General features: G+C 45.2%; 1 protein-coding gene across 1 annotated transcript; it reads left to right on the top strand.

Moving 5' to 3' along the window:
* Positions 1 to 1,804: 1,804 nt before the first annotated feature.
* LOC121656462 (annexin A9-like) lies at positions 1,805 to 19,064 on the top strand. The gene is given in 11 exon segments (XM_042011454.1): positions 1,805 to 1,898; positions 1,971 to 2,036; positions 2,039 to 2,058; positions 2,978 to 3,088; positions 3,570 to 3,615; positions 3,757 to 3,812; positions 9,528 to 9,635; positions 12,810 to 12,935; positions 13,052 to 13,118; positions 18,446 to 18,558; positions 19,050 to 19,064. Coding segments are annotated over 11 exon segments (822 nt in total).
* The last annotated feature ends 6,620 nt before the right edge of the window (positions 19,065 to 25,684 follow it).

A 25,684-nucleotide genomic window follows, 5' to 3' on the forward strand; every position in this document is an offset into this window, starting at 1 on the left:
AATTAATCCTCAAAAATACAACTTGCCTAATAATTCTGCACACCCTGTACAAGCATCCCTGTCTCACACCCCAGCACCTCCTCCTATAATCCTCCAAATCCCACTCAGCCCTCCTTCAAACCCCTACACCCCCCCTGCCCCTGGGCCATACCCTGGGTCCCAGGGCGTCAACCAGACACCAGGGCATGCACCAACCCACACCACAGTTGCATGCACAAGGTATGTTAAATCAATAGGCTACTCAACATACAGAATGACATGATTTTATATTAAAAAAATTGTCCCCTCGCCCTCCGTGGGCGGTCTCTCATCCATCCAAGCTCAGGTCCTCTACCAGAGGCCTGGGAGCTTGAGGGTTCTGCAGTATCTTGGCTGTTCCTAGGACTGCACTCTTCTGGACCGAGATGTCTAAGGTTTGTCCTGGGATCTGCTGTAGCCACTCTTCCAGTTTGGGGGTTACTGCCCCGAGTGCTCCGATGACCACGGGCACCACTGTTGCCTTCACTTTCCAGGCCTTCTCAAGTTCTTCTTTCAGGCCTTGGTATTTCTCCAGTTCCTCATGTTCCTTTTTCCTGATGTTACAATCGCTTGATATTGCGATGTCAACCACAATGGCTTTCCTCTGCTGTTTGTCCATCACCACAATGTCCGGCTTTGCTATTACCATTTTGTCGGTCTGGATCTGGAAGTCCCACAGGATCTTAGCTCAGTTATTCTCTACCACCTTCTGAGGTATTTCCCACCTTGACCTCTGGGCTTCCAGTCTGTACTCCGCACAGATGTTCCTGTACACTATACCAGCCACTTGGTTATGACGCTCCTTGTAAGCTTTCCCTGCCAGCATCTTACACCCTGCAGTTATGTGCTGGATTGTCTCAGGGGCCTCTTTACACAGTCTACACCTGGGGTCTTGTCTTGAATGGTAGATCTGGGCCTCTATTGCTCTGGTGCTCAAGGCCTGCTCCTGTGCAGCAATGATCAGTGCCTCTGTGCTGTCTTTCAGTCCAGCCCTTTCTAGCCATTGGTAGGATTTCTCCATATCAGCCACTTCAGTTATCTGTCGGTGGTACAACCCATGGAGGGGCTTTTCCTCCCTTGATGGTTCCTCCATCACCACATGATCTGTTTTCCACTGCCTGAGACATTCACTGAGGACTTCGTCCGTTGAGGCCATCTTCCTGATGTATTTAAGGATGTTGGATGTTTCATCCTGGATAGTGGTTCTGACACTCACTAGTCCTCTGTCTCCTTCCTTGTGCTTAGTGTACAGTCTCAGGGTGCTGGAGACAGCATAGACTTTTGGGTGATGGAATAGAGTAGACTGCCATCCAAGGCCTGGGCATGAACAGGGGGAGAAAGAGGTTCAAGTCTTAGAGCAATTCTAGAGTCATAGCCGTTGTCTAGAAAACTAGCCTCAGCTCCAGAATCCACTAAAATCTGTACAGGATGGGAAGAGTGGTCAAAACACAGGAGGATTAACACAGGTGACTGTGTTAATCCTCCTCTGCCATTCTTTTGGATCAATCCATCCGTCCGTCCGTCCATCCATCCATCTATCCATCCATCCGTCCATCCATCTTTCTGTGAAGATGATGTGTTATCCTCAGGATTAAATGTGAGTTTTAACGTGTCTTTTCGGGGTCAAACATTGGCCACGTTTTCAGTAAAGTCTAATAAAGTTCAGCTGTAAAGGTTTTGCTGGATTTTAGCTTTGTTCTGATCAGCTGAATCGTTTTCCGTGAGTAGAGGTTCAGAACTGAAATCTGTCTCCGGCTCTGATCCGGTTCTGACTCCCATCCAGGACATGTTCTGGGGAACTTTGGGAACCATCCGGCCCTTCTGCAGCTTCCACCCTGAGCTAGACGTGATGGCGATCCAGGTGGCGCTGGAGAAGAAAGGTGCTCCATGAAGCAGAGCTCCGCCTCCTCTGTGACATCATACTAACCTCAGACTTTGTGTACTCTGCTCAGACTCGCTGACTCTGGTGAGAATATTGACCAATCGGAGCAACGCCCAGAGACAGGTGATCTCCAGTGCCTTGAGGAGGAAACACAGAAGGTAAAGAGGTTGTTGATGAAGTAATGTCCTGACCTGGACAAACCTTCTGTTTGCTGATCAAACATTAATGAATGATATCAAAGCTGTGAACACACCTTTATATGGAAAAGGAGTTCCACCTGCTAGGTATGAACAGGTGTTTTCCATCAGTCGGCTGTCTGAGCAGGAGTCACACCTACTCAGGTGATACCATGGTTTTTATCTGTCCATCCCTTCTTGTGGACATCTCGTGTCCAGTGTGTTGTAATACCTTTATTACAAAAACTCATAAACATAAATTTTTAAAATAAATGTTTATAAAATTATAATAAAATATATTAATGAGTAAAATTAATAAACACCTGATTAATGAGATTGTATGGTAATGTCCATTAAAAACAATAATAATCCTCCTAATTGTCCCCTAAAATCTTCCCCATAGACTCCTCCACTGGGCCCCTCATCTCCCCCTCCACCCCTTTGGGTTTAGTCTGGACCTCACGGTCGGTAGGGTCCTCAGGTTTAGTCAGATCCCTTTGTCTGGATATGAAACATCCAAGTTCTGGTTCTGGTTGTCATCCAATTTCATTCTGAAGAAAAAGAGTTTCATTTTCCTTTTTCTGAGGGTCAGTAAATGCAGCATGATGTGGGTAGAAATGAAAATGGAGGCTGGATAGTTCTGGTCCAAACTGGTTCTGTGATGAAACAGAACCCTGCAGGCTTATCACTGAAAGTCAGATTTCAGACCCAAATAGCTGAGAACTAGGCCATGTGATTCTGGTCAAATATTAACTGCAGGCAGAACCGGGTCAAGTCCAAACGTTTTTGGAGAGCATCATGGTATAAAAGAGTGTATTGGACTCTCTAGTCTGGATCTTCATACCAGACTGTGTCCTGTTAGAGCAGACCCACCAGTAACGAATGACCTGTGCTGTTCCAGGAGCTCAGCGCGGTTCTGAAGAAAGTTCTGTCTGGCGATCTGGAGGACCTGCTTCTGGATCTGCTGATGCTCCCGGAGCAGTTTGAAGCTCAGCGTCTGCAGAGCGTGCACGTGATCCTGAGCTGGGATTAGAGCTCGGAAGGTCATCTTGTCTAGTACCGGGTCATCCTCTTCATCAGGACCGCCTTCTAGTACCAGGTCGTCCTCTTCATCAGGTCCACCTTCTAGAACTGGGTCGGACCTTTTTAATCCTGGTGTGATAGATGAAGCAGGTGGTGGAAACCTTCCTCAGAGGTTTTCTCCATATTGACATGATAGCATCACACAGTTGCTGCAGGAAATCAGATGTTAATGTTAATTAAATTCTTTATTGCAATGGTTTTGAGCCACGACCCCCCACCCACATGCGTCACATAATTGTGATTGTGTGATGCAGCAAATAGGTCATCCCGCAGCCTCCTCTAAATGTCATAAATACAACAAATCATAAATAAGGACGATAACGTGTTTATGCTGGTTTACCGCTGTGACAGGCACCTACACGCCCAATCAGCTTCTGTCCTGGAGATAATGAGAAAGTCAGACTTTTTAGCGGAAGCACTTCTCTGGAGACCCCTGGCTGGGTCTGAAGGTTCTAGGTGAGCAGAAACTTGGAGTTTCATCCAGCATCATGTATTTTCAACCAGAATTTGAACCAGTTTGATCCTGTTTAATCCAGTTCTTTTCCAGAAGGATCCTGTTTGATCCAGATGTTGATGTGTACGTCTCTGGGTGTTCAGTTCAGTGCATCCAGAATCCTGACATCTACCTTGCCAAGAGAGTGAATACGATGAAGGTGAGACAATGGCTTCATCAGGTGATACAATACACTTTTATTGTCAGACACATGTCTGAAATTAGTTTTTTACACAGAATACTTTGACAGTACACACATGAAATTTGCTCACAAATACACGTCAAAGTCAGCTTAATTGTCAGTTCTGCAGCGTACAAGACAAACTGAGAATTAAATGATGCTTCTCTCACACCTTGGTACTTAGGTAGGATATAAGCCAGTAAACTAAACAAACTAAACAAGTTCTATCACTGAGTAAATACGCTAACAGCATTTGCTCTGTAACCATAAACTATGTTTCTGCTTCTAGAGCAACAGCAGACTGAGTTAGCTTCTGGTCTAGTTAAACTGGTTAAAGTGGCTCTTCTTGTTCCTGAAGGGGTAAAAAGTTCAGGTGATGATGGGGGGCGTCAGAGTCCAGGATGAGTGGAAGGGGGGCAGAGCAGGGAGAGAGTTCAGCATCCTAACAGCCTGGTGGACCAAGCTGTGCCTCAGTCTGCTGGTCCTGGTCCCGATCCCAGTCCTGGTCCTGGTCCTGGTCCAGGTCTCCTTCCTGATGGCAGCAGGCTGAAGAAGCTGTGTGACGGGTGGGCGGGGCCTCTCTCCATGCAGAGGGCTTTACGGGCGAGGTGAGGTGGAGATGTTTGCAGGGAGGCAGCAAGGATCTTCTCAGCTGCTCTCAGGATGCGTTGGAGGGTCTTCCTGCAGGATTGGAGCAGGCAGCTTACCACACGGTGATGCCGCTGGTCAAGATGCTCTTCATGGTGCCTCTGTAGAAGGTGCACATGATGGGGGCGGGGCTCTAGCTTTGCTCAGGTGGCAGTGGAAGTAGAGGCACTGGTCGGCTTCCTGGGCCAGTGATGTGGTGGTGATGGTCCAGGAGAGGTCCTCTGTGACAAGCACACCCAGGAACTTGATGCTGCTCTCTCCACCGTAGCACCATTGATGGTCAGAGATGAATGCTGGGGTCGTGGTCTCCTGAAGTCCGCAACCATCTCCTTTGTCTTTTCCACGTTCAGAGAGAGATTGCTGTGTTCCCACCACAAGGCCAGGCAGTCCTCACTCCTGTAGTCTGGCTCATCCTCGTTGCTGATGAGACCCACCACAGTGGATCTCATCAGCATCCTGGAGTCCTGCATCTTTGCCTCACTGATGCTTCGTGACAGGCTGGCCCTCCTCATCTCCTGCACTGAAGGCAACGTTCCCAGCCTTCAGCAGCCTGTGGACCTCCCCTGTCAGCCATGGCTTCTGATTGGCCCAGACAGTGATGGTCTTGAGTACTGTTACATCATCGATGCACTTGGTGATGTAGGCAGTGATGACATCTGAGTACTCCTGGAGGTCTGTGTTGTTGTTGTAGGTGGCACCCTGTTTAAACACAGTCCAGTCTGTGTGTTAAACCAGTCCTTCAGTACCTCAGGGATCCTTCTGACCACACACGAACCTCGTTGAGAACTGGTCTGGTGACTTTCACCGGTGGTCTGCTGGCGTTAGCATGACAGTGATGTGGTCAGAGGCACCGAGCTGTGGAAGGGGAAGGGCCTCGTAAGCTCCTCTCTGGGTGGTGTAAACCTGGTCCAGTGTGTCGTTTCTACATGTTGCAAAATCTGTGTTTGTGTACTTTTGGAAACACACTCTTTGGGTGTGCGTGGTTGAAATCCCCAGCCAAGATGAGAAAGGCATCAGGGTGGGCTGTCTGCTGCTCCCTGATGTGTTGATGCAGTTCCTTCAATGCTTCACTGCTGTTGTTTCCACTGGAGCTCAGAGGAACGTAAACAGCAGCGAGCCGTATGGCGGTAAAAGTCGGAATTTAATGACCATAAACTCCACTGAAAATGAGCCGTGTTTGCAGACCACAGCAGCATCACGACACCAGGCATTACTGATGTAAACACAGAGTCCCCCACCATCCATCTTCCCTTCCACCCCAAGAGCTCTGTGTGCCCAATAGCAGGTTAGCCGCTCTGAATAGCGTCGCCCATAATGTTGGTAGCGAGCCAAGTTTCCATGACCACATGAACACAGCACTCTCTCACCGCCATCGGAGTTGTCCCTAGAAGATGTAAATAATCCAGTTTGTTGTCCAAAGAGTGTACTGGGGCTGGGGGTCGGTGATGGAGCGAATCTCCGGACCAGACAGCGGTCTCGTAGCTCTTCTACTTGCATGGAGTTTAACTTGTAAGAAGGGGTCCTGTCCACATGTTCATACTTATATCTGCAAATAACTCGAGTGTGCAAATCTGTTAATTTCTGTAAATATTTTATACCTTAGATCTTTTATTTATTTATTTATCTTCTATACTGCTCTCTTTGCACTGACATTGGGGATGGCTTAATCTCATTGTATATTTGTATAATGACAATAAAAGGCATTCTGTTCTATTCTATTCTACATTGAGCAGAAACTCATGACTGTGGGTGCTTGAAGCAGACGTGATGAAGACCTACCACAACAACAGAAGCTGCAGTGTGGGAACTTGCCGCCATGTTAGCCTATTTCCAGCCCTCATATATAATACATCATAGACTACACACACTAGGTTCCTCAAAGTTCTATGAGTGACTGAAGTATAAAAGAGGTTTTCAGACTTACTTTATTGATCTTATTGAATTTATTCAGGTGATGGTTAGAACGTGATTTCATTTGATATTTTGTCTTTGTCCTTATTTTTCTGAGCAGATGATGTCAGTCGCTCTTCTGCTTTTCTTTGTTCCCTTGTTTATTCGTTGGTTTATTCTCCACTCAGAAAGATGAAAATGTACCGACATTGTCTCAGATGGAGTGCTGAGAATCAGATTTATCAGAAACACTTTGGCCCTGATGATGAAATAATATGGCGGCACACAGCGGCTCCAGTTTCTTGGCTATTTACCTTTGATATGACGTTTTTGTTTGTTTTTTAACTCACATTTTTAAGACTGGAAACCTTAGTCCAGTATGGAAGGGAATCTGGAATTGGGAAAACCCAGTTCTGCATCACCAAAGCCAGATTTTATTCCACCCGACCTGCAGTGGACTACAGAGGCCCTCACCACCCCCCCTCTGTGGCCCAGGAGACGGAGGAAACAGCTAGGCTACAAGCTAACCCACACAGACCGGCTCTGCCCAGTCTCCTCCTCACCAACGCCATGTCTCTCACAAACAAACTGGAGGAAATTTATTTGAGGTTCATCTCACGTAAGGCGGACAGCTGTGTGGGAATCTTCACCGAGACCTGGCTAGAAAACAATAACCCGACGTAGCGGTGGAGCTAGCTGGCGCTCTCTGCTTCATGCCGACCGGACTGCAGCTTCGGGTAAGACCAGAGGCGGAGGTTTGAATCTGTACATCCACAAATCATGGTGTACAGCTACAAACATTACTGGAACCTTCGGCTCCCTGACCTGGAATATCTGGCAGTGAATTGCAGACCAGTTTAAACTGGTTAGAGAACTCAGCTCTGACCTGATCATAGCGGCTGACATAAAACCACCAGCTAATGTTAAGTTAGTGCTGGAGGAGCTGTGCTGCCTGATCACTGGGCAGATGATCATGATCCAGAGGCAGTTGTGGCTTGTGACTTTAACCACGTGGAACTAAAGTCTGTCCTCCCCACATTCCACAAATTCATCAACTTTCCAACAGGAGACTTTAATATACTGGAGCAGGTGTACTGGAACGTTCCAGGAGCATACAAGGCTTCAGCAGCTCCTCACCTCGGGATGTGGAGCTGATCCCTGCCTTCAGACCTCTGATCTGCAGGACCAAACCACTACCAGAACCATCCAGGTCTGGACTGAGGAGGCTTCCTCAGCCTTACAGGTCTGCTTTGAGCACACAGACTGGGGAGGGTTCAAAGAGGACACTGATCTGGAGGAAAACACGTCGCCTGTACTGTCCTGTGTGCATTTCTGATGCTGTCCTTCCCACAAACACCATCCTGGTTTCCCTAACCAGAAGCCGTGGGTGGACAGCATAGTCCGGTCCTGCTAATAGCTGGGATGCAGCCTACAGTGCAGGAAACAAACTGGTTTATAGCAGGACCCACAAAGACCTGGAAAAGGGCCTCCAGCTGGCAGCACTTAGTACAAGCAGCACATTGAGGAGTACTTCAATGACACGTAACATGTGGAAAGACATCAAGACCATCACAGAGTCCAAGTCCAGAGACCAGCAGGTCAGCATGACCCCACTCTGCTTCTTCCAGGCTTCGCCTCTCCAGCAGCAGAAGTACTGCTCACCTCCACAGCCAGAGGCAGCATCAGCCTCTTACCCTGCAGCTGCACCAAGTCACCTCCACCCTGAGGAGGATCCACATCAGCAAGGCTGCGGGTCCAGATCAGGTGTCGGGTCGGACACTAAAACCAATTGCAGACCAGCTGGCAGAAGTTTTTCTGGACATCTTCAACCTGCATCCCAACACCCGTGTTAGGACGCTGTTTGTGGACTTCAACTCAGCCTTTAACACCGTCCTCCTGGACCTGCTGGTCCTGAAGTTCCACAACCTGGTCTGCCAGCATCACTCTGCACCTGGATCAGGGACTTCCTCACCTTCAGGTCCAGGTGGTGAGGATAGGGAAGTCAGCATCTTCACCGCTGGAACGCCGCAGGGTTGTGTGCTCGGCCCCACCCTCTTCACACAGGACAGCTCTGCCATCCACCCACCACCACGGCTGGGAAGTCTGCAGACGATCCCACCGTGGTGGGTCTCATATCCAACAATGATGAGACCAGTACAGAGAAAAGATCCAGAGTCTCACAGAATGCTGGTCCAGGAACAATCTGGTTCTTATCAACAAGACCAGGGAGGTCCTAGTAGATTCCAGGAGGTCCAGGAAGACTGAGCACGCTCGTCTCTGCATCCACGGAGAGGCAGTGGAGCGAGTGGACAGCATGAAGTTCCTGGACATCCACATTTCCTCTGACCTCTCCTGGACTGAACACTTCCACCTGGTGAAGAAGCCCAACAACAGCTCCTCTTCCTCAGGAAGGTGAAGCGACGGGACTCTCTTCTCAGCTGCTGGTGAACTTCTACAGAACCTCCATGGAGAGCATCCTGTGTCTCAGAGTGATGGTACGGCAGCTGCACAGGACCAGAGGAGCTTAGCTCAGTGAAACAGCTCAGGGGATTGTGGGCCGCCGTCTACCAGATCTGGACTCCATCTACACCGCCCGAGTCCAACTGACCCCGCCCACCTGGGCAACACCTTGTTTGTACCGCCTCCATCAGGAAAGCTTGACAGGAGCATTAAAACCACCACAGACAGACTCAGAGACAGTTCTTCCCCAGCAGCCCCCTGTAGCTCATCACTACACCCCCTACAGTACTCACACACACACACACACACACACACACACACACACACACACCTCCATCCTTGCAGTAGGATGAACTTCATCCTGCCGGAAAAATGAAAGCAGTGTAAATGCCATCACAGCTGTCAGCCAATCACATCAGGTTATGACTGATGATGTCAGACCTGATGAAACGTCCTGAGCTTTGAGTGAAAGATCTGTGAACACTGTGGAGAACTCAGGAAGACCTGACCCAGAATGCATTGTGTATATTTATTTATATTATTTATTGTTTGTTTTCTGTTGTTTATTTACCAATAATTGCTGTTTTAGCTGATACTCATGTATATTAAGCCAGAACCAGGCTCTGCTCTAGAACCAAAACCTTTAAAAGGTGGTGGTTGTGTCAGAACTTGAACCAAAATTTCTTTCTTCCTCAGAAGTCCCTGGTCCACAGAATCATGGTGTCACACAGCGAGGAAGACCTGCTGTGTGTCTGAGCAGCGTTCCTGAAGCTGACCGGAAAGTCTCTATACTCGACTCTGCAGGTCAGTATCTACCAGAACCGGTTCTGTTGGTTCTGTCTCTGAACCGCCACTTTATGTTCTTCTACCAGAACCGGTTCTGGTGGCGGTTTAGAGACATAACCAACAGAACCGGTTCTGTTGGTTCCGTCTCTGAACCGCCACTTTATGTTCTTGTACCAGAACCGGTTCTGTTGGTTGGCGGGGGTCAGGTCTGGAGATGGAGATTTGGGTCTGGTGGAACGGTTTCAGGTGTGGCTTCAGGTCTGATCATAGATGGAATAGAGGTGGTCTGGTACTGGGTGGTGGTCTTGATGGTGGATGGAGTGGAGGTGGCATGGAACTGGGTGGGGGCCCTGATCCCTCTGAGGATGTCCAGACTTTCCTGATACTGTCAGGGTTGTGCAGTGTGGAAGGTGTGAACCAAAATGTAGGCTTCTGAGGTAGGAGGCAGCCAGGTGGAGGAACAAGATTTTAATAACAAAAAACTAAACTGCACAGATGAAACATGGCATGAAGACTAGAAGGAACATGAAGCCCACAAAAGCAACTAAGAAGCATGGCATAAGACCATGAATGGATTGGCCGAGGATAAATGAAACCAAAGGCTATATATACAGTATATACAGACAGAGGACTAATGAGAAACAGGTGAAATGAATGAACAAATCAAACCAGATGAACTAATGAACAGGAAACAGAAAACAAAAATGAATACACAAGGGAGGGAACTAAAAAATAAAACAGGAAATAGAACTAATCACGAACCATAAAAACCAAATACCAAGATCCTAAACCAAGATAATGACATATACTGTCCCTCTGAAGACATCCAGACCTTTACTGAAATCCGGACGATCCTGAAACTGTCCCGCTGAGGAGTTCCACACCTTTCTGTAACTGTTCCTCTGAGGAGGTCCAGACCTTCATGAAACTGGCCCAAGCAAATAGTCCAGGCAACATGGTATCAGAGAATGGCCGGGAGGCTGCACTGTCAGCAGATTTGGCTCTAGAAGGTGGCCGGAAGGCCACGACGACAGGTCACTGATCTTTGGTAAGTCCAGCAGAATCCGCTGGTTCTGGTCCGACAAGACCGCCGCAGTCCATGCAGACCCATGAGGCCTGGGTCTTTCAGGAGGGGTTTCAGATTGCCAGTCTGGACCCACAGAACTATGACCACTCAGGAGCATCGTCTGTATGAGGCACGCCCAGCCAGCTCACCAGTTCTACTGAGGTAATGTAGGGTTGGCCTGGGCAGTCTGTGTGTGGCCGGTCCATTCTGTCAGGGTGCCGTGGACATGAGGACACAGGTGCAGGGTTAAGAGCAGGCGGGAGGCAGATTGGTGCAGGTAAAAGGGTTTAATAAAGTAAAACCAAACTCAACATAACAAAAGACTCTGGAGCAAAACTCTGACATGGCATGAACTACATTTAACAGCAAACAACAGTGAGCATCTAACAGCAAACAGAAGCAACAATGGACTGGCAAGGAGGAACTGAAATCAGAGGCTTAAATGCCCAGGCTGGGGCGCCGAAAGGGGGGGACTCTAGAGGCCCATGATTGAAGGGAGCCCAGAAGGCTCCTCAATGCAATTGTAATACTAACAAAATGATCTAATACTCATGATAAACTTACAATCACACAAACATTTTAGTTATAATGCCTTGGTTTCACAAAGTTTCTTTGTTTTGGAAACATTTCTGAACACCCAGCCCCCCTCTATATTTCCCTTAAATGGTTCAGTCCACCTGCTCCTTCAGCTGCTCCTTCAGCTGCTCCATCAGCTGCTCCATCAGAAAAAATAGTTCTAAATGAATAATAAATAAAAAACGTTTGTATTTATTTTTGACTGATTTGAATGGTTCTCAGCTGTCTCTGTAACGTAGGTCAGGTCAGTAGTTTGGGACTCATCCTCCTGCTTTGCAGTAGGAACATTTCTAGTGCAGCAGACTGGGTGGCTGCTTTCAATCCAATCAGAGAAATATTTACATTTTCTGGAAGATTAACCAGCAACAACCACAAAGCCTCATATATGTTCCCCACTAATCTAAAGCTTCACCTGTGAGTCTACAGATCTGGAGATAAATTAGACTTCATGTGTTGCTATATGACCAGAAATAGTACTAGACCAGAACCAGGATTGATACAGGACCAGAACCAGGACTGGTACTGGACCATAACCAGGACCGGTACTAGATTAGAACCAGGTCAAATACAGGAACAGAACCAGGACTGATACTAGACCAGAACCAGGATTGATACTAGATTAGAACCAGGTCAATAACAGGACCAGATCTAGGACTGATACAGGACTAGAACCAGGACTGAAACTAGACCAAAATCAGGACTGAAAAAGAACCAGGACTGATACTAAACCAGAACAAGGACTGATAATAGATTAGAACCAGCACTGATACTAGACCAGAACCAAGGCTGATACTGGACCAGAACCAGGACTGATACAGGACCAGAACCAGGACTGGTACTAGACTAGAATCAAGGTTGATACATGACCAGAAACAGGACTAAAACTAGACCAGAACCAGGACTGTACAGGACTAGAACCAGGACTGAAACTAAACTAGAACAAGGACTGATACACAACCAGAACCAGGACTTACACTAGACCAGAACCAGGACTTATACTAGACCAGAACCAGGACTTATATTGGACCAGAACCAGGACTGATACAGGACCAAAACTAGTCCTTTACTACTGTGACCAGAACTGTTTCAGGGCTGTGATGAGGTTGGAAGCCGGACTGAAATTTATCCAGATTTCCACCTTAACTTAAAAAGTCATTAAGCTGGTGGAATCCAACTTTCTCAGTAATTCGGAAATAAAGGAATAAGAGACCGGTCTATAGGTGTTCACTATAGAGGCGTCTAGGGGAGGGGCTTAATGGCAGCCACCTTTAGAGCTTGATGCCCAGCCAAGCCAACTTTATTTGTAAAGCACTTTACGACAGCAGCTACTGAACAAAGTGCTGAACATAATATAGTAAAAACAGCTAAACATTGAATAAAAGACAAAACAATAAAATCATTAAAAATCATTAAAACAATTAAATCAATACAAAATAAAAACAACAGAAGCAATAAAAGCAAACTCATACAGGTTGAAACGCCAGTGAAAAGAGGCGTGTCTTTAGAAGGGATTTAAAACTGAACAGTGATGAAGCCGGTCTGACCTGCAGCTCTGGTCCCGCCACAGAAAGACCCGGTCCCCTCCAAGCTTCCTCCGTTCCTCGGCACCTCCAGGAGCAGCTGATTCGCTGACCGGAGGGACCGAGAGGGGAGTACATGTGAAGCAGCTCAGAGAGGTAATTTAAAGACTAAAAAACAAATAAAAGAATTTTAAAATGAACTCTAAAAAGAACAGGCAACCAGTGCAGTGTGGCTAAAACTGGATAAATGTGTTCTCTCCTTCGTGGTCCAGTTAACAGATGAGCTGCAGCATTTTACACCAGCTGCAGACGGGACAGAGATTTCTGAGAGATACCAAGGTATACGGCATCGCAGTAGACAGGCCATGTTGTTATGAAAGCATGAATTACTGTTTCAAAGTCCTGCTTTGAAAGAATGTGTTTGGCCTTTGCCAGTTGCCTCAGCTGGAATAAGCTAGCTTTCACCGCTGCACTGATCTGCCTGTCTGGGTTAAAATCACCGTCCATTTTACTTCCAAGTTTGTCACATCAGGTTTACAATACTGAGCCAGAGGACCCAAGTCAACAGGAGAGGACCCACCAGCACCAGGACTAAAAACTAGAACTTCCGTCTTCTTTCATTAAAATGAAGAAAATTTAAGGCCATCCAGGCTTTGACTTCATTGAGACAGATTAAGAGTTTTTCTAAGGAATAAGAGTTCTTGTGTTTAAGAGGGACATAGACCTGACTATCATCAGCATACAGATGGAAAGAAGAGTTGTTCTTCCTAATAACTGACCCGAGGGGTAGGAGGTATAATGAAAAGAGCAAAGGCCCAAGAATGGACCCCTGGGGGACACCACAGGATAGAGGAGCAGGCGATGACTGGAAACAGAGAATGTCCTCTCAGACAGGTAGGACCTAAACCATTCCAGGGCAGAACCACGAATGCCAACACAGAGCTCCAGACGGGTCATTAAAATGTTGTGATCCACCGTGTCGAAGGCTGCTGTTAAATCCAATAAAACCAAGATTGCATGGTCACCAGAATCTGTGGCTAATAAAAGATCTTTAGAAAACCTCAGTAGACCCGACTCAGTGCTATGAAGAGGTTTAAAACCAGACTGACAAACCTTAAAAACATTATTCTCTAAAAACTTTTATCTGTGTATAAACAATCCTCTCTAGGATTTCAGAAATGAAAGGAAGCTGTTAACTATCAGTAGGAGACCACGTTCTACTGAGGTAAAACCTGGTTTAAAAAGTGGGATGGGATCGTGTCCAGAGTGCATGTCGCTGGTTTCAGATGCCAAACTATTTCCTGTAGGATGTTTAAATGGACAGAGCTGTGCATTAAATAGGACTTAGACCAGTCCAGTGCTGTTCCCTGAGGGCCAACCTGCTGAGCCAGACCAGTGATGAGGACTAGATGGTCTACAGTGTCAAAAGCTGCTGGAAGGTCCAACATCACCAGCAGAACACGTGTTTTGGCATCGAGGGACAAGAGAATATCATTCTGTACTTTGAGTAGTGCAGATTCAGAGTTGTGATGAGACCTAAAACCAGACTGGAGTTTTTTAAATAAGTTGTTATTTTCTAGAAAAGACTGAACCTGCATAAAAACCATTTTCTCTGGAACTTTGGACAGAAATGGGAAATGAGAGACTGGTCTAGAATTAGACAAGAGTGCAGGATCTAAAGCAGGTTTTTTAAGAAGACTCTTAAATAAAAGTAGAGTTTCATCCATATTTTCCTTCAGTTTAACACTTCCAGGTTTATTCCAGCTTCCAGACCAGCAGGAATCTTTAAAAACACACACATTTAATCCCAGGAAAAACCCAGCATTTCACATGATAATCCCTGGAACGTTTCCAGATCTACAACTTCTTCTAAATGTACATACGTGTACATTTCCACATGTGTGTAGTAATCCTGACCTGAACTGACTCAGCTCATCATACCGACTGAAGTCAGAAAGACAGAAGGATTAGTTACTATTATTAGAATATTACAGTTACTTTTTAATAATTTAGTTACTTATTAGTTTTAGTTACCTTCATGATAATAGTCTTTTTTTTTATTATAATACACTTCATTTATTATATTAGTTACTTTTATTAGAATATTACAGTTACTTATATGGACCTTCTGGTTGGCAAAGTTGTGGGCCATCTTTGGGCCCCCAGGCCGTATGTTGGGTACCTCTGGTTTAGACTTTATATTTGTATTTTAACCTGGATGTTTAATGATGTTCAAGAAGCAGAAGAGAGAGGAGGAAGGAGTTGAGATGACGCGTTGGAGTGAGTTTCGTGTTAACGAACAATAAGCCATCTTCCTGCTGTGATTGTGTGAAACTTCCACACACACACACATGCAAATATAGTCAAATACTGCACACCTTGTACACAAAACTGTGTTTGAGACTCATTTTATTTATTGTTGTTTTTTTAACTTGTCCTGTCCAGCATCATAGCAGCAAAATGATAATCTGGTTGCTGTATCGTGCTGAACGAATTTGCTCTACCAAGGGGAGGCCTATGGGTAAGGCTCCTCTTGATAATCTGATTGATTTATTTATTTATTTACTTTGAATCACGGAATCTATGTAATCTTGCTGGACCTGACCGGAGGGGACAGAAAAAGATGGAAAATAGCAAAAAGAGCAAAAGGGAAAGAAGAAAGGAGACAAAAAGATCACAGACAGAAGGAAACGACCCTTCAATCCACACCATCACCAGACAACAAACTGTTACACCTGTACATGAACACACCAGAAAATTTCCTACAACTTTTACAAAAACAGAAACACACACACAGAAAAAACTAGTCATTAAGAGTTTTTAAATAATAACCAAATCAAAAAGACATAACAGCGACCAGATACTAACTCACAGGACAAAAAAAAAAAAATGTAATAATTATCTCTTAGTATAAAAACCCACTGGACAACTCAGTGACTGTCAGCATGCAGAGGATGAGGAAGAGGAGTGATCAGTGATGAAGAGTGGTGAGTGAGAGCATGCAAATGCGACCACACCTCCACGGAGGCCAGAGGCAGACCAGGGCCAGAGGCCCGGGCCCCCAGCAGCAGACCCGGAGCACCAACCCAAGCCACCCCACCACGAAGACGACTCCAGCCCCACCCGAAGGGCGGCAGAGGAGAGCCCCACCAGGGACCGGCCACCCAGGGCAGCCCAAGCGAAGGGCCCAGGGCCCCAGGAGCCCAGAGGTGGCAGCCCCACCCCCCAAAGGCAGAGGGCCTGCACCATGCCTAGGAGGACCAGGCCCCCCCAGACAGCCACCCAGCGTAGGCCAGCACACACCCCTGATGTCCCCTCCCCACACCTACTCCAACCTCCATCCCATATAGCCCCACACTCACACCCTCCCCTCTGCTGTACCCATACACACTCACTATCACAACTAAATGGCCCCCTCTGCTCCACCCCGCATAATAATAACAATAATAATAATAATAATAATAATAATATAATTAATAATAATAATAATAACAATAATAGAATTAATACATTTTATTTCAAAGTGCCTTTCAAGACCTCCCAGGGACACTTTAAAACATTAAAACAATAACATATAAAAGCAATCAAGAAAAAAAAAAACAAGTGATCAGGAATAAAACAAAAGCGATGACAAAAAAAAAAAAAGCAGAAATGGATGAATGGCAGAGTAAATTTGCAGTCTGGTGGAGAGTTCCAGAGCTGGGGAGCAGAGTTACTGAAAGCACGGCTCCCCGTGGTGCTGAGGCGGGCAGGGTGTTGATGTTTTGTAGGTGGAAATATGCAGACCGGGTAACGTTACTGATGTGGGACTGAAATGACGATGTACTGTCGAGGATGCCACCCGGACTCTTAACCTGAGGGAAGGGGAGACTGGAGTCGGCCATGGTCACAGAGAAACTGTTTACTTTCAATAACATGGATTTTGTTCCAACTAGAAGAATTTCTGTTTTATTACCATTTAGTTTCAAGAAGTTTGAGGTGAACCAGGTTTTTATTTCAGATAGACAGGAGGGGAGGGAGGAGGGTGGGAGTGTGGAGTTGGGCTTGGATGAGAGGTAGAGCTGGAATATATGGACAAAGGGAAGGAGACTGGGGAGGGGTCGGCTCTGAAGGATTTTAACTGTACGAACTGAGTTCGGCCGGAGAGATATGAGTTAAACCAGTCGAAGGGAGTGATGCCGATGGAGGAGAGTCGACTGAGGAGAATGTGGTGAGAGATTGTATCAAAGGCAGCACTCAGAACAAGAAAGATGAGATTGGAGAGAAACCAGAGTCCACTGCGTGGAGGAGGTCATTTTAATTGTTATGAGGGCTGTTTCTGTGTTGTGATGGGCGTGAAAACCAGACTGGAAGGGCTCGTAGAGGTGATTCTGAGACAGGTGTGAGTGGAGTTGAATGGCAACTACTCTTTCTAGAATTTTAGAGATGAATGGAAAGTGAGAGATGGGGCAGAGGTTATTGAAATTGTTTGGATCAGTACTAGTTTTTTTCAGTAAAGGAGAGACAGATGCAGGTTTAAGTGATGATGGCACAAGACCAGAGGTGAGAGACGAGTTAATAATGGCGGTTATGAGGGGAAGCAGTGAGAAGTGGCAAGATTTGATCAGGGATGTGGGGAGGGTAACAGGCGGTGGGCTTAGATTTATGGATGAGGTCAGAGATTTCAGAAACAGTGGAGAGTTGAAGGCTGGAAAAGGGCTGGCAGTGAAAGAGCGGTTCAGGAGGGAGGTGGTGAATTTAAACATAGCTGCTGGTGAATATTGTGGATTTTCTCTGTGAAAAACAGCATTATGGAGTTACATGTGGCAGCTGAGAACAGGTGGGGGGTAGGGTGGCTGGAGAATTTTGTTTAGTAGTGAAATTTGAGATTATCAGGCTGGAGTAGTAGTTTGGTTTGATTTGAGAAATTTTGTCTGTCAGGCGAGCCAGAGGGAGAAGCCATACACAAGCGCAGGTACAAAGCCAAAGTGTTAAGCCATGAGTTAGATGGCTGCAACCATGAATGAAGTTCAGCTGTGGATGTTTTCAACTGCTTTAGTTTCCGGTCCTGTTTTCATGCTAGTATTTATAAAAATGTGTGTATAAGTTTTACAGGAACAGAAGAGTGCTGCAGAGAGAGCTACATGCAGTTTCCTTCATGCTCTAATGTCAGAAGTGGGGTGGAACTGGAAGTAGATGTAGATGCAGCCACCAGCCGGCCTGCAGACCAGCACAGAGAATACTGAGGGAATGCACAGGTGTGTGTTTACCTGCTGACCTGCAGGGTTATTATCTACCCGTTTGGCTCCATTTCCCTTCAAATATTTTTTTTACTTACAAACCCACCAACAGTAGCTTTTGAATACCCATGATTTTTTGGGACTAAAGCATTTAAATAGAAACTGGAACATCTTCATAGCTCTTTTATCTTCAGTGCTGCGTATGCATGGTCTACACACAGCTGAAGACTGTACATAGCACTCAGCTAAAGCTAAGTCGCTTGGAAAGGTGCTAACGCTAAGCTAACGAGCAGCAGTGCAAGCAGATATGTATTAAAGTGCTAAAGCAGGGATCTTAAACTCCAACACACCTGATTTAAATAAAATGGAACCAGTAGTGTGTCAGGTTCTGCATAATGAACCATTAGTCAGAGTCAGCTGTCACATTATCTTACCTGCTTTGTGTAGATGGGCATGGAGTTGATGGGAAGATGGCGGCATGGACCTGCCGCAGCAAGCCCCTCCCATCTGGAAACCTGGACAGCATCCTGGCCGACGTTAGACGCTCACCTCCACCAAACGTCAGGCAGTTTGATCTAGAAGTTACAGCTACACAATCAAAGCAGTTTAGGAAAAGAAAACCTTTTGGACTTTTAGGGTTTGCCAAGTTTTTATGAAGTGTGTTTGAAAGATTCTTAGTGTTTTTATGGCTCCTGCTAGTGTGAGAGGAGAGCGAGGAGTGGAGAATGTGGACGTTGCTCGATGCATGTTTGATGCTGGAGGCTGTGAAACAGGAAGCTCCACAACCAAAGGTCATTATTTAAAGTTTAGTGAGCTGCTGCATCTGCTGCCTTTATTGGTTTGTTTCAATGGAAAATCAACAAGCTGCTTAATTGTTGCAGTTCCTCATGAGAATGAATGAATCAGTTCATTTAGAGCTGGTTCAAAATAGCACCTTCTTTTAATTCCACGATGAAGACATTAAAGACCTGCGCCACCTAGGGACGGCAAGCAGCAACCTCAGGGCGTCATTGAAGGCGACCTTGAGCCTCTCGTACTCTTCTTCCGGTAGTTTGACCACAGCTGACCAGTATAAAATGGTGTGACAGGTTCTGAACAGGGAGCACTTTACAGAATTAGAGCACATAGAGAATTTCCTTATCAGCGTGTTTGCTTGAGCATTCATTTTACAGCCCTGTTGATGGACGTCTTTGTCCAGTCATCAGATATAATGTGACCTAAATTTCCTTACATACAGACAGAGGACTGTTAGACAGGTAAAAGATAGGAAAGGTTAAATTCCTATCATCAGCGCTTCTAACTATCATTATTTGACTTTCCTTAGCATTATATTCTATATAATAATTTATGGCGTACTGAGGACACACCTTCAACATTTGCTGTAAACCAGCACCACGTGGACTGAGCAGGACCAGGTCATCGGCATACAGGAGGTGACTGACAGCAGCGTTCTCCACAAGATATCCAGTGTTTGCCTTATTTAACTGATAAGATAGGTCATCCACATAAATATGAAATAAAATAGGTTATAAAATTCCTCCTTGGCGTACTCCATTACTAACACGAAATGGAGAAGAACAGTGACCTGGAATATGTGATGGGCATAACCAAAAGGATAAAACGCTCACCAAAAATGTAGGAACACCTCTATCTAGTAATTTTACAAATAATTTTTCATGATTGATTTTGTCAAATACCGTAGATGCAACAATAAACTATAGAAATACTGATGAATTATGACTCGTAGAGCTAAGTACAATCTCTCTAAGTGCGTAAATACGCATGTCAGTACTGTTTTTCTTTTAAAACCAAACGGATTGTCAGTGGTGAGAAAATACTTTTCTAGTTTTGACAAAAGTATTCTTTCCAGGGCTTTTAGACAAGATACTGGCTAATGCAATATGTAGATAATTGTCTAAACCATTCAGTCTACCAGCCTCGTGCTTCAGCACAGGAACAACATTACAGCCATGATGGCTGAGGCCGAACACCATGAACCAGAAACCCTGTGAAAATGAGCATCTGGCCGGCATGTTTTAAATGTCCTGCAGCGATGCGGTCCACTCCACAGGCTTTCTTAGCATCCAAAGCTTTACTAGCATCATGAACCCCTGCTGCCCCCACCGTCTGCAGTGAGGGAAGGACGAACCTGGCTGACACTCACTGGGTTACTTTTAACAGTTAAAAAGGTTCAAATCGTGCTCGTGCCAGAGCTCAGCTCCACTGTCCCCACACCACTAACACCTTCAATATCTGCCAGCATGGGGTTTTATTCTTATTCTAGACCTCGATCTCTCTCCAGAAGTCAGTGGGATTTTTATTTAGTCACTTTCTGGAAAGAGAGTTTGTTTTCATCACATTTTCATTTTCTTAATGAAACAAAGTGTGTATTTAAATCTAGCATTTGTGTGTTTTTTAGCGTCTAACAATACACCCTGTCTAGATGAAGACATTTCACAATAACATCATACATCAGACGTAGTTGGTCAGCGTCATGCACTTCATTGTAATTAATATCTGAGCACCTTAGGGCCTCTTTAGACGATTCAATATTTTTAATAGACCGTCATCAGTGAGTATCTCTCCAAATCCTTTGTACTGAGCTTTGACCAGCCTTGTTTTCTTGAGGATGCAGAATTACTATTACAGGCCACCAGGGGGACATTTTCAACATTGAACAGTGCAGCAATAGGTATGTGATCAGAGGTGGCAAGACTAGAACATCTCCACATTTTCCAGTGTGTCATGAGCATCAGCTGGGATCACACTGTGGTCTAACCAAGACATTGTGTGCTAAACATCACTGACATAGGTGAAACTTGTGTCTGTCAAGAAAGATTTACTTGATAGAGTTCATTTAGAATCAATAAAAAACTGCTGCAGATGTTTTGCAAATAAGGAGTTACTATCAGGCACGTCTGCATTAAAACCAGCCATGACGTTCACGCAAGACTTTTGCATAAAATGAAATCTTGGCCACACGGACTGCATCATTAACAGCTCTCTGGGAAGCTGCTTGCCATAAACAGGAAAGGAAGGCTGAGGGGAAAACCAGAATTCCACTTCTGCTTTTTTAGTGAGTCGAAGTTTGCAAAGTTGTGTTGCACACAATAAGTGATTGTGTGAAGTAAAGGCTGGAAAACACCAGGCTTAAAGGACACACATCAAAAATGATTCTGCATTAAAACCACCAGGATTGTCCTTGTTACCTGAACGTGGGCCTCTTTGTCCTACAGCCAGCAAATATTTAAGCTGTATGACGGACAATTCGGTTATTACCCAAAAACCCCCTGGTGATACACTGGTCAACAGACTGGTAGTACTGGTTTTCTGCACAGACTTTGAACTTTCTGAATTTTGCAGAAAAAGTTTTTAAGTTAAAACATTCTGTAATTATTGAGATAAGGATGAGAAAATTACAAGATCCAGATTATATCCCGAAATATTGTACAACCGTGCTCCCTGCTGATTGACATTTAGACCCACGTTGTACCCTTTATAACATGTATGATTACGATCCCTTTAAGCTCTGTTGGAAAACAGCTGGTATATGCTGGCCTGGTAGATGCTGGCCTGGTACATGCTGGCCTGGTAGATGCTGGCCTGGTAGATGCTGGCCTGGTATATGCTGGCCTGGTATGTACTAGCCTGGTAGATGCTGGCCTGGTAGATGCTGGCCTGGTATATGCTGGCCTGGTATATGCTGGCCTGGTATATGCTGGCCTGGTATATGCTGGCCTGGTATATGCTGGCCTGGTACATGCTGGCCTGGTATATGCTGGCCTGGTATATGCTGGCCTGGTAGATGCTGGCCTGGTACATGCTGGCCTGGTACATGCTGGCCTGGTAGATGCTGGCCTGGTATATGCTGGCCTGGTATATACTAGCCTGGTAGATGCTGGCCTGGTAGATGCTGGCCTGGTATATGCTGGCCTGGTATATTCTAGCCTGGTATATGCTGGCCTGGTAGATGCTGGCCTGGTATAGGCCGGCCTGGTATATGCCGGCCTGGTATATGCCGGCCTGGTATATGCCGGCCTGGTAGATGCCGGCCTGGTATATGCTATCCTGGTATATGCCGGCCTGGTAGATGCTGGCCTGGTAGATGCTGGCCTGGTATATGCTAGCCTGGTATATGCTGGCCTGGTAGATGCTGGCCTGGTAGATGCTGGCCTGGTATATGCTGGCCTGGTATATGCTAGCCTGGTATATGCTAGCCTGGTATATGCTGGCCTGGTAGATGCCGGCCTGGTAGATGCCGGCCTGGTAGATGCCGGCCTGGTAAATGCCGGCCTGGTATATGCTATCCTGGTATATGCTAGCCTGGTATATGCTGGCCTGGTATATGCTGGCCTGGTAGATGCTGGCCTGGTAGATGCTGGCCTGGTATATGCTAGCCTGGTATATGCTGGCCTGGTAGATGCTGGCCTGGTAGATGCTGGCCTGGTATATGCTGGCCTGGTAAATGCCGGCCTGGTATATGCTATCCTGGTATATGCTGGCCTGGTAGATGCTGGCCTGGTAGATGCTAGCCTGGTATATGCTGGCCTGGTAGATGCTGGCCTGGTAGATGCTGGCCTGGTATATGCTAGCCTGGTATATGCTGGCCTGGTAGATGCTGGCCTGGTAGATGCTGGCCTGGTAGATGCTGGCCTGGTATATGCTAGCCTGGTATATGCTAGCCTGGTAGATGCTGGCCTGGTAGATGCTGGCCTGGTATATGCTACCAGGCCAGCCAGTAGGCTAGTATAGATGCATTTCCAGGGCCTGACGTCATTACGTATTCTACTTTACTTACACCATTTTGAGTACCAAACACCGGAAGGCAGAGATGGATATTTCTCATTTTAGTCCCCGAGAATTAAAAAGATACAACGAAAAAATAGCTGTTATTGGATGCAATCCTTACAGAGTCCCTTCAGATATTTTCTGACCACTAACCACTTATGTAAACAATGGCTAACGCTATGTAGCTGTTAGCTCTGCACAGAATTGAGACTACGATGACATAAATAATCTACCCAATGATGAGCGGTGTTTGGAATTACAAGCGGTGGCTGAACGAGCATCTAACTCCTTACTGTTGTAACAATTGAATGTTTACTGAAGTAGCCTAGTACCTTAAGTGTCTTTTATGTAATATTGTATTTGCACCTAGGTAGTTAAAATAATACACTCATCCTTAATAAGTATTTTTTCATTTCTACTTCACTAATAAATTTCATTATTTTATGTTAGCTGAATCACTCTCAGGCCATAAATGCCACACCTACGCAACCCTGGGCTGTTGTTAAAGAGGATGGGACAGTACTAACGGCTCGCTGCATCTGTAAAGCTGGACTAGGAGAAGCATGCTGCCATGCAGCTGCACTGATGTATGCACTATTGGCTGCAGTCAGTCTCAAAGATGGACAGTCCAGCACTCAGATGGCCTGTGCCTGGGTCCTCCCAAGCAAAACATCTGAAATCCAGTATGAAGAATTGAGCAAAATATCAAATATCTAAAAGAACCCTTCAAAATCCAACCAACTTCCCAGCGTTCCTGTCCCTTCAGAAGATGAGTACATGAAGTTCTTCCAGCAGCTGCATGAGTGTGATGTTCAGGATAGTAACCCCAAAGGAACAGCTGTTTGGTCTGTGATCATGGGTCACTCTGACAGATACACACCAAAGACCCTCAAACTGAACTTGCCACAACCTCTGACAAGTCAGTTCTCAATGCAAGTTTACAGGCTGGTTTATCATCACTACTAGCAGAGAGTGAAAAGGTCTTTGACAATCTTCAGCTAACGGAGAAAGAAATATGTACAGACCAACGGGCAGTCTCATTCTTTCCCAACTTTCTAATGCACTTTCCAATTTTCTAATATTGGTAAACTAACTAAGATTACCTATGTAGCTTGAGTATTGATCTTTTTTTAAAACTTTTGGTAAAAGCATCTGATAAATGTTAATTTGCTAAGTATTGGTATTAAGTACAACTTTTTTACTTTGCTTAACATCAATATCAACAGATGCATCAACATTAAAAACTGCATTTTACTGAAATAACCTTCAATGTTTAAAACACTTTGCATTCCTTTCAATAGAAGAGGCAACTAGAGAGCAGGCAGCCAGCAAGGTGTGGTTTGAGCAGAGAGCAGGCAGAGCATCGGTCTTCCTGAGACAGGACGGACGGACGGGGCTTTAATCCTTGATTAAAAGGATTTGTTACCCTCGATCCCGTCAGTTTTCTACTGAGGCAGTGAGGTAAAGACGGGTTCATATGGAAAGACTACGTAACTAAACAGAGTCACCCAGAGTTGGTTTTTGTTAGAAGAAAATAAAGTTCAATAAAGTTAATAGTTTCATAGTTACAACTGTTTTCTTCTATTGCAGCATATTCTGTGAATCTGACACTGTAACTGTGACTGTGTGTATCTAGTCAGTGGATACATAACAGATTTTTCTCATAGGAACGCTGAACATGATCGTGCTGACAAGATAACACAGTTTTAACAAATGGACTGAACATCTGTATTCATATTTGGCATTCTTTCAGTTCACAGCTGGCTATACACTGCCCACAGTGTCAGGTTTGGGGTTAAATTGAACTCCTTGCAAGTAAATTTGACTTTACAAAGATTCTGTTGGTCTGTTGTTCCTGATTTAAAGTCTGGGATTATTTTTATCCAACAGTTTTTAGTTCAATAATAAGCCAGATTGCAGTGTAAAACAGTTCTTATTATTCCAGTTCAAACACTTAAGTGTTGCAAGCTCAAAATAAAAAATCCTTTATTATATTTCTGCTTTTTTTTAAGAAGACAGGTAATTCCACGATTAGATAATGTGTACAATTTACAGGTAGATAATGTATACATACATTCTTTCTGCTGGATTGGTGCTTCACCAGATGGGATTGTTACCTGCGACTGCCATGGTAGAGGTGTGCTTGAGATAAAATGTCCCTTTGTCCTAAAAGATAGCTCAGTTATCAACAGCTCTAAAACCCACACAAATTTCTGTCTGATGGAAAAGAACAATGTGATTACACTAAATGCCAATCAGACATACACGTCACACATACACTCCACACATACACGTCGTACATACACGTTACAAATACACGTCACACATACACGTAACAAATACACGTCACAAATACACGTTACAAATACACGTCACACATACACGTCACAAATACACGTCACACATACACGTTACAAATACACGTCACACATACACGTAACAAATACACGTCACACATACACGTCACACATACATGTTACAAATACACGTCACACATACACGTCATAAATACACGTCACACATACACGTTACAAATACACGTCACACATACACGTCACACATACAAGTCGTACATACACGTTACAAATACACGTCACACATACACATCACAAATACACGTCACACATACACGTCACACATACACATCACAAATACACGTAAGACATACACGTAACACATACACGTCACACATATACGTCACACATACACGTAAGACATACACGTCACACATACAAGTCACACATACACGTCACAAATACACGTCACACATACACGTCACACATACACGTCACAAATACACGTCACGCATACATGTCACACATACACATCACAAATACACGTAAGACATACACGTAACACATACACGTCACACATATACGTCACACAAACACGTAAGAC

This window comes from Melanotaenia boesemani, chromosome 17 (assembly GCF_017639745.1).
Source record: "Melanotaenia boesemani isolate fMelBoe1 chromosome 17, fMelBoe1.pri, whole genome shotgun sequence".
Lineage (NCBI taxonomy): Eukaryota > Metazoa > Chordata > Actinopteri > Atheriniformes > Melanotaeniidae > Melanotaenia > Melanotaenia boesemani.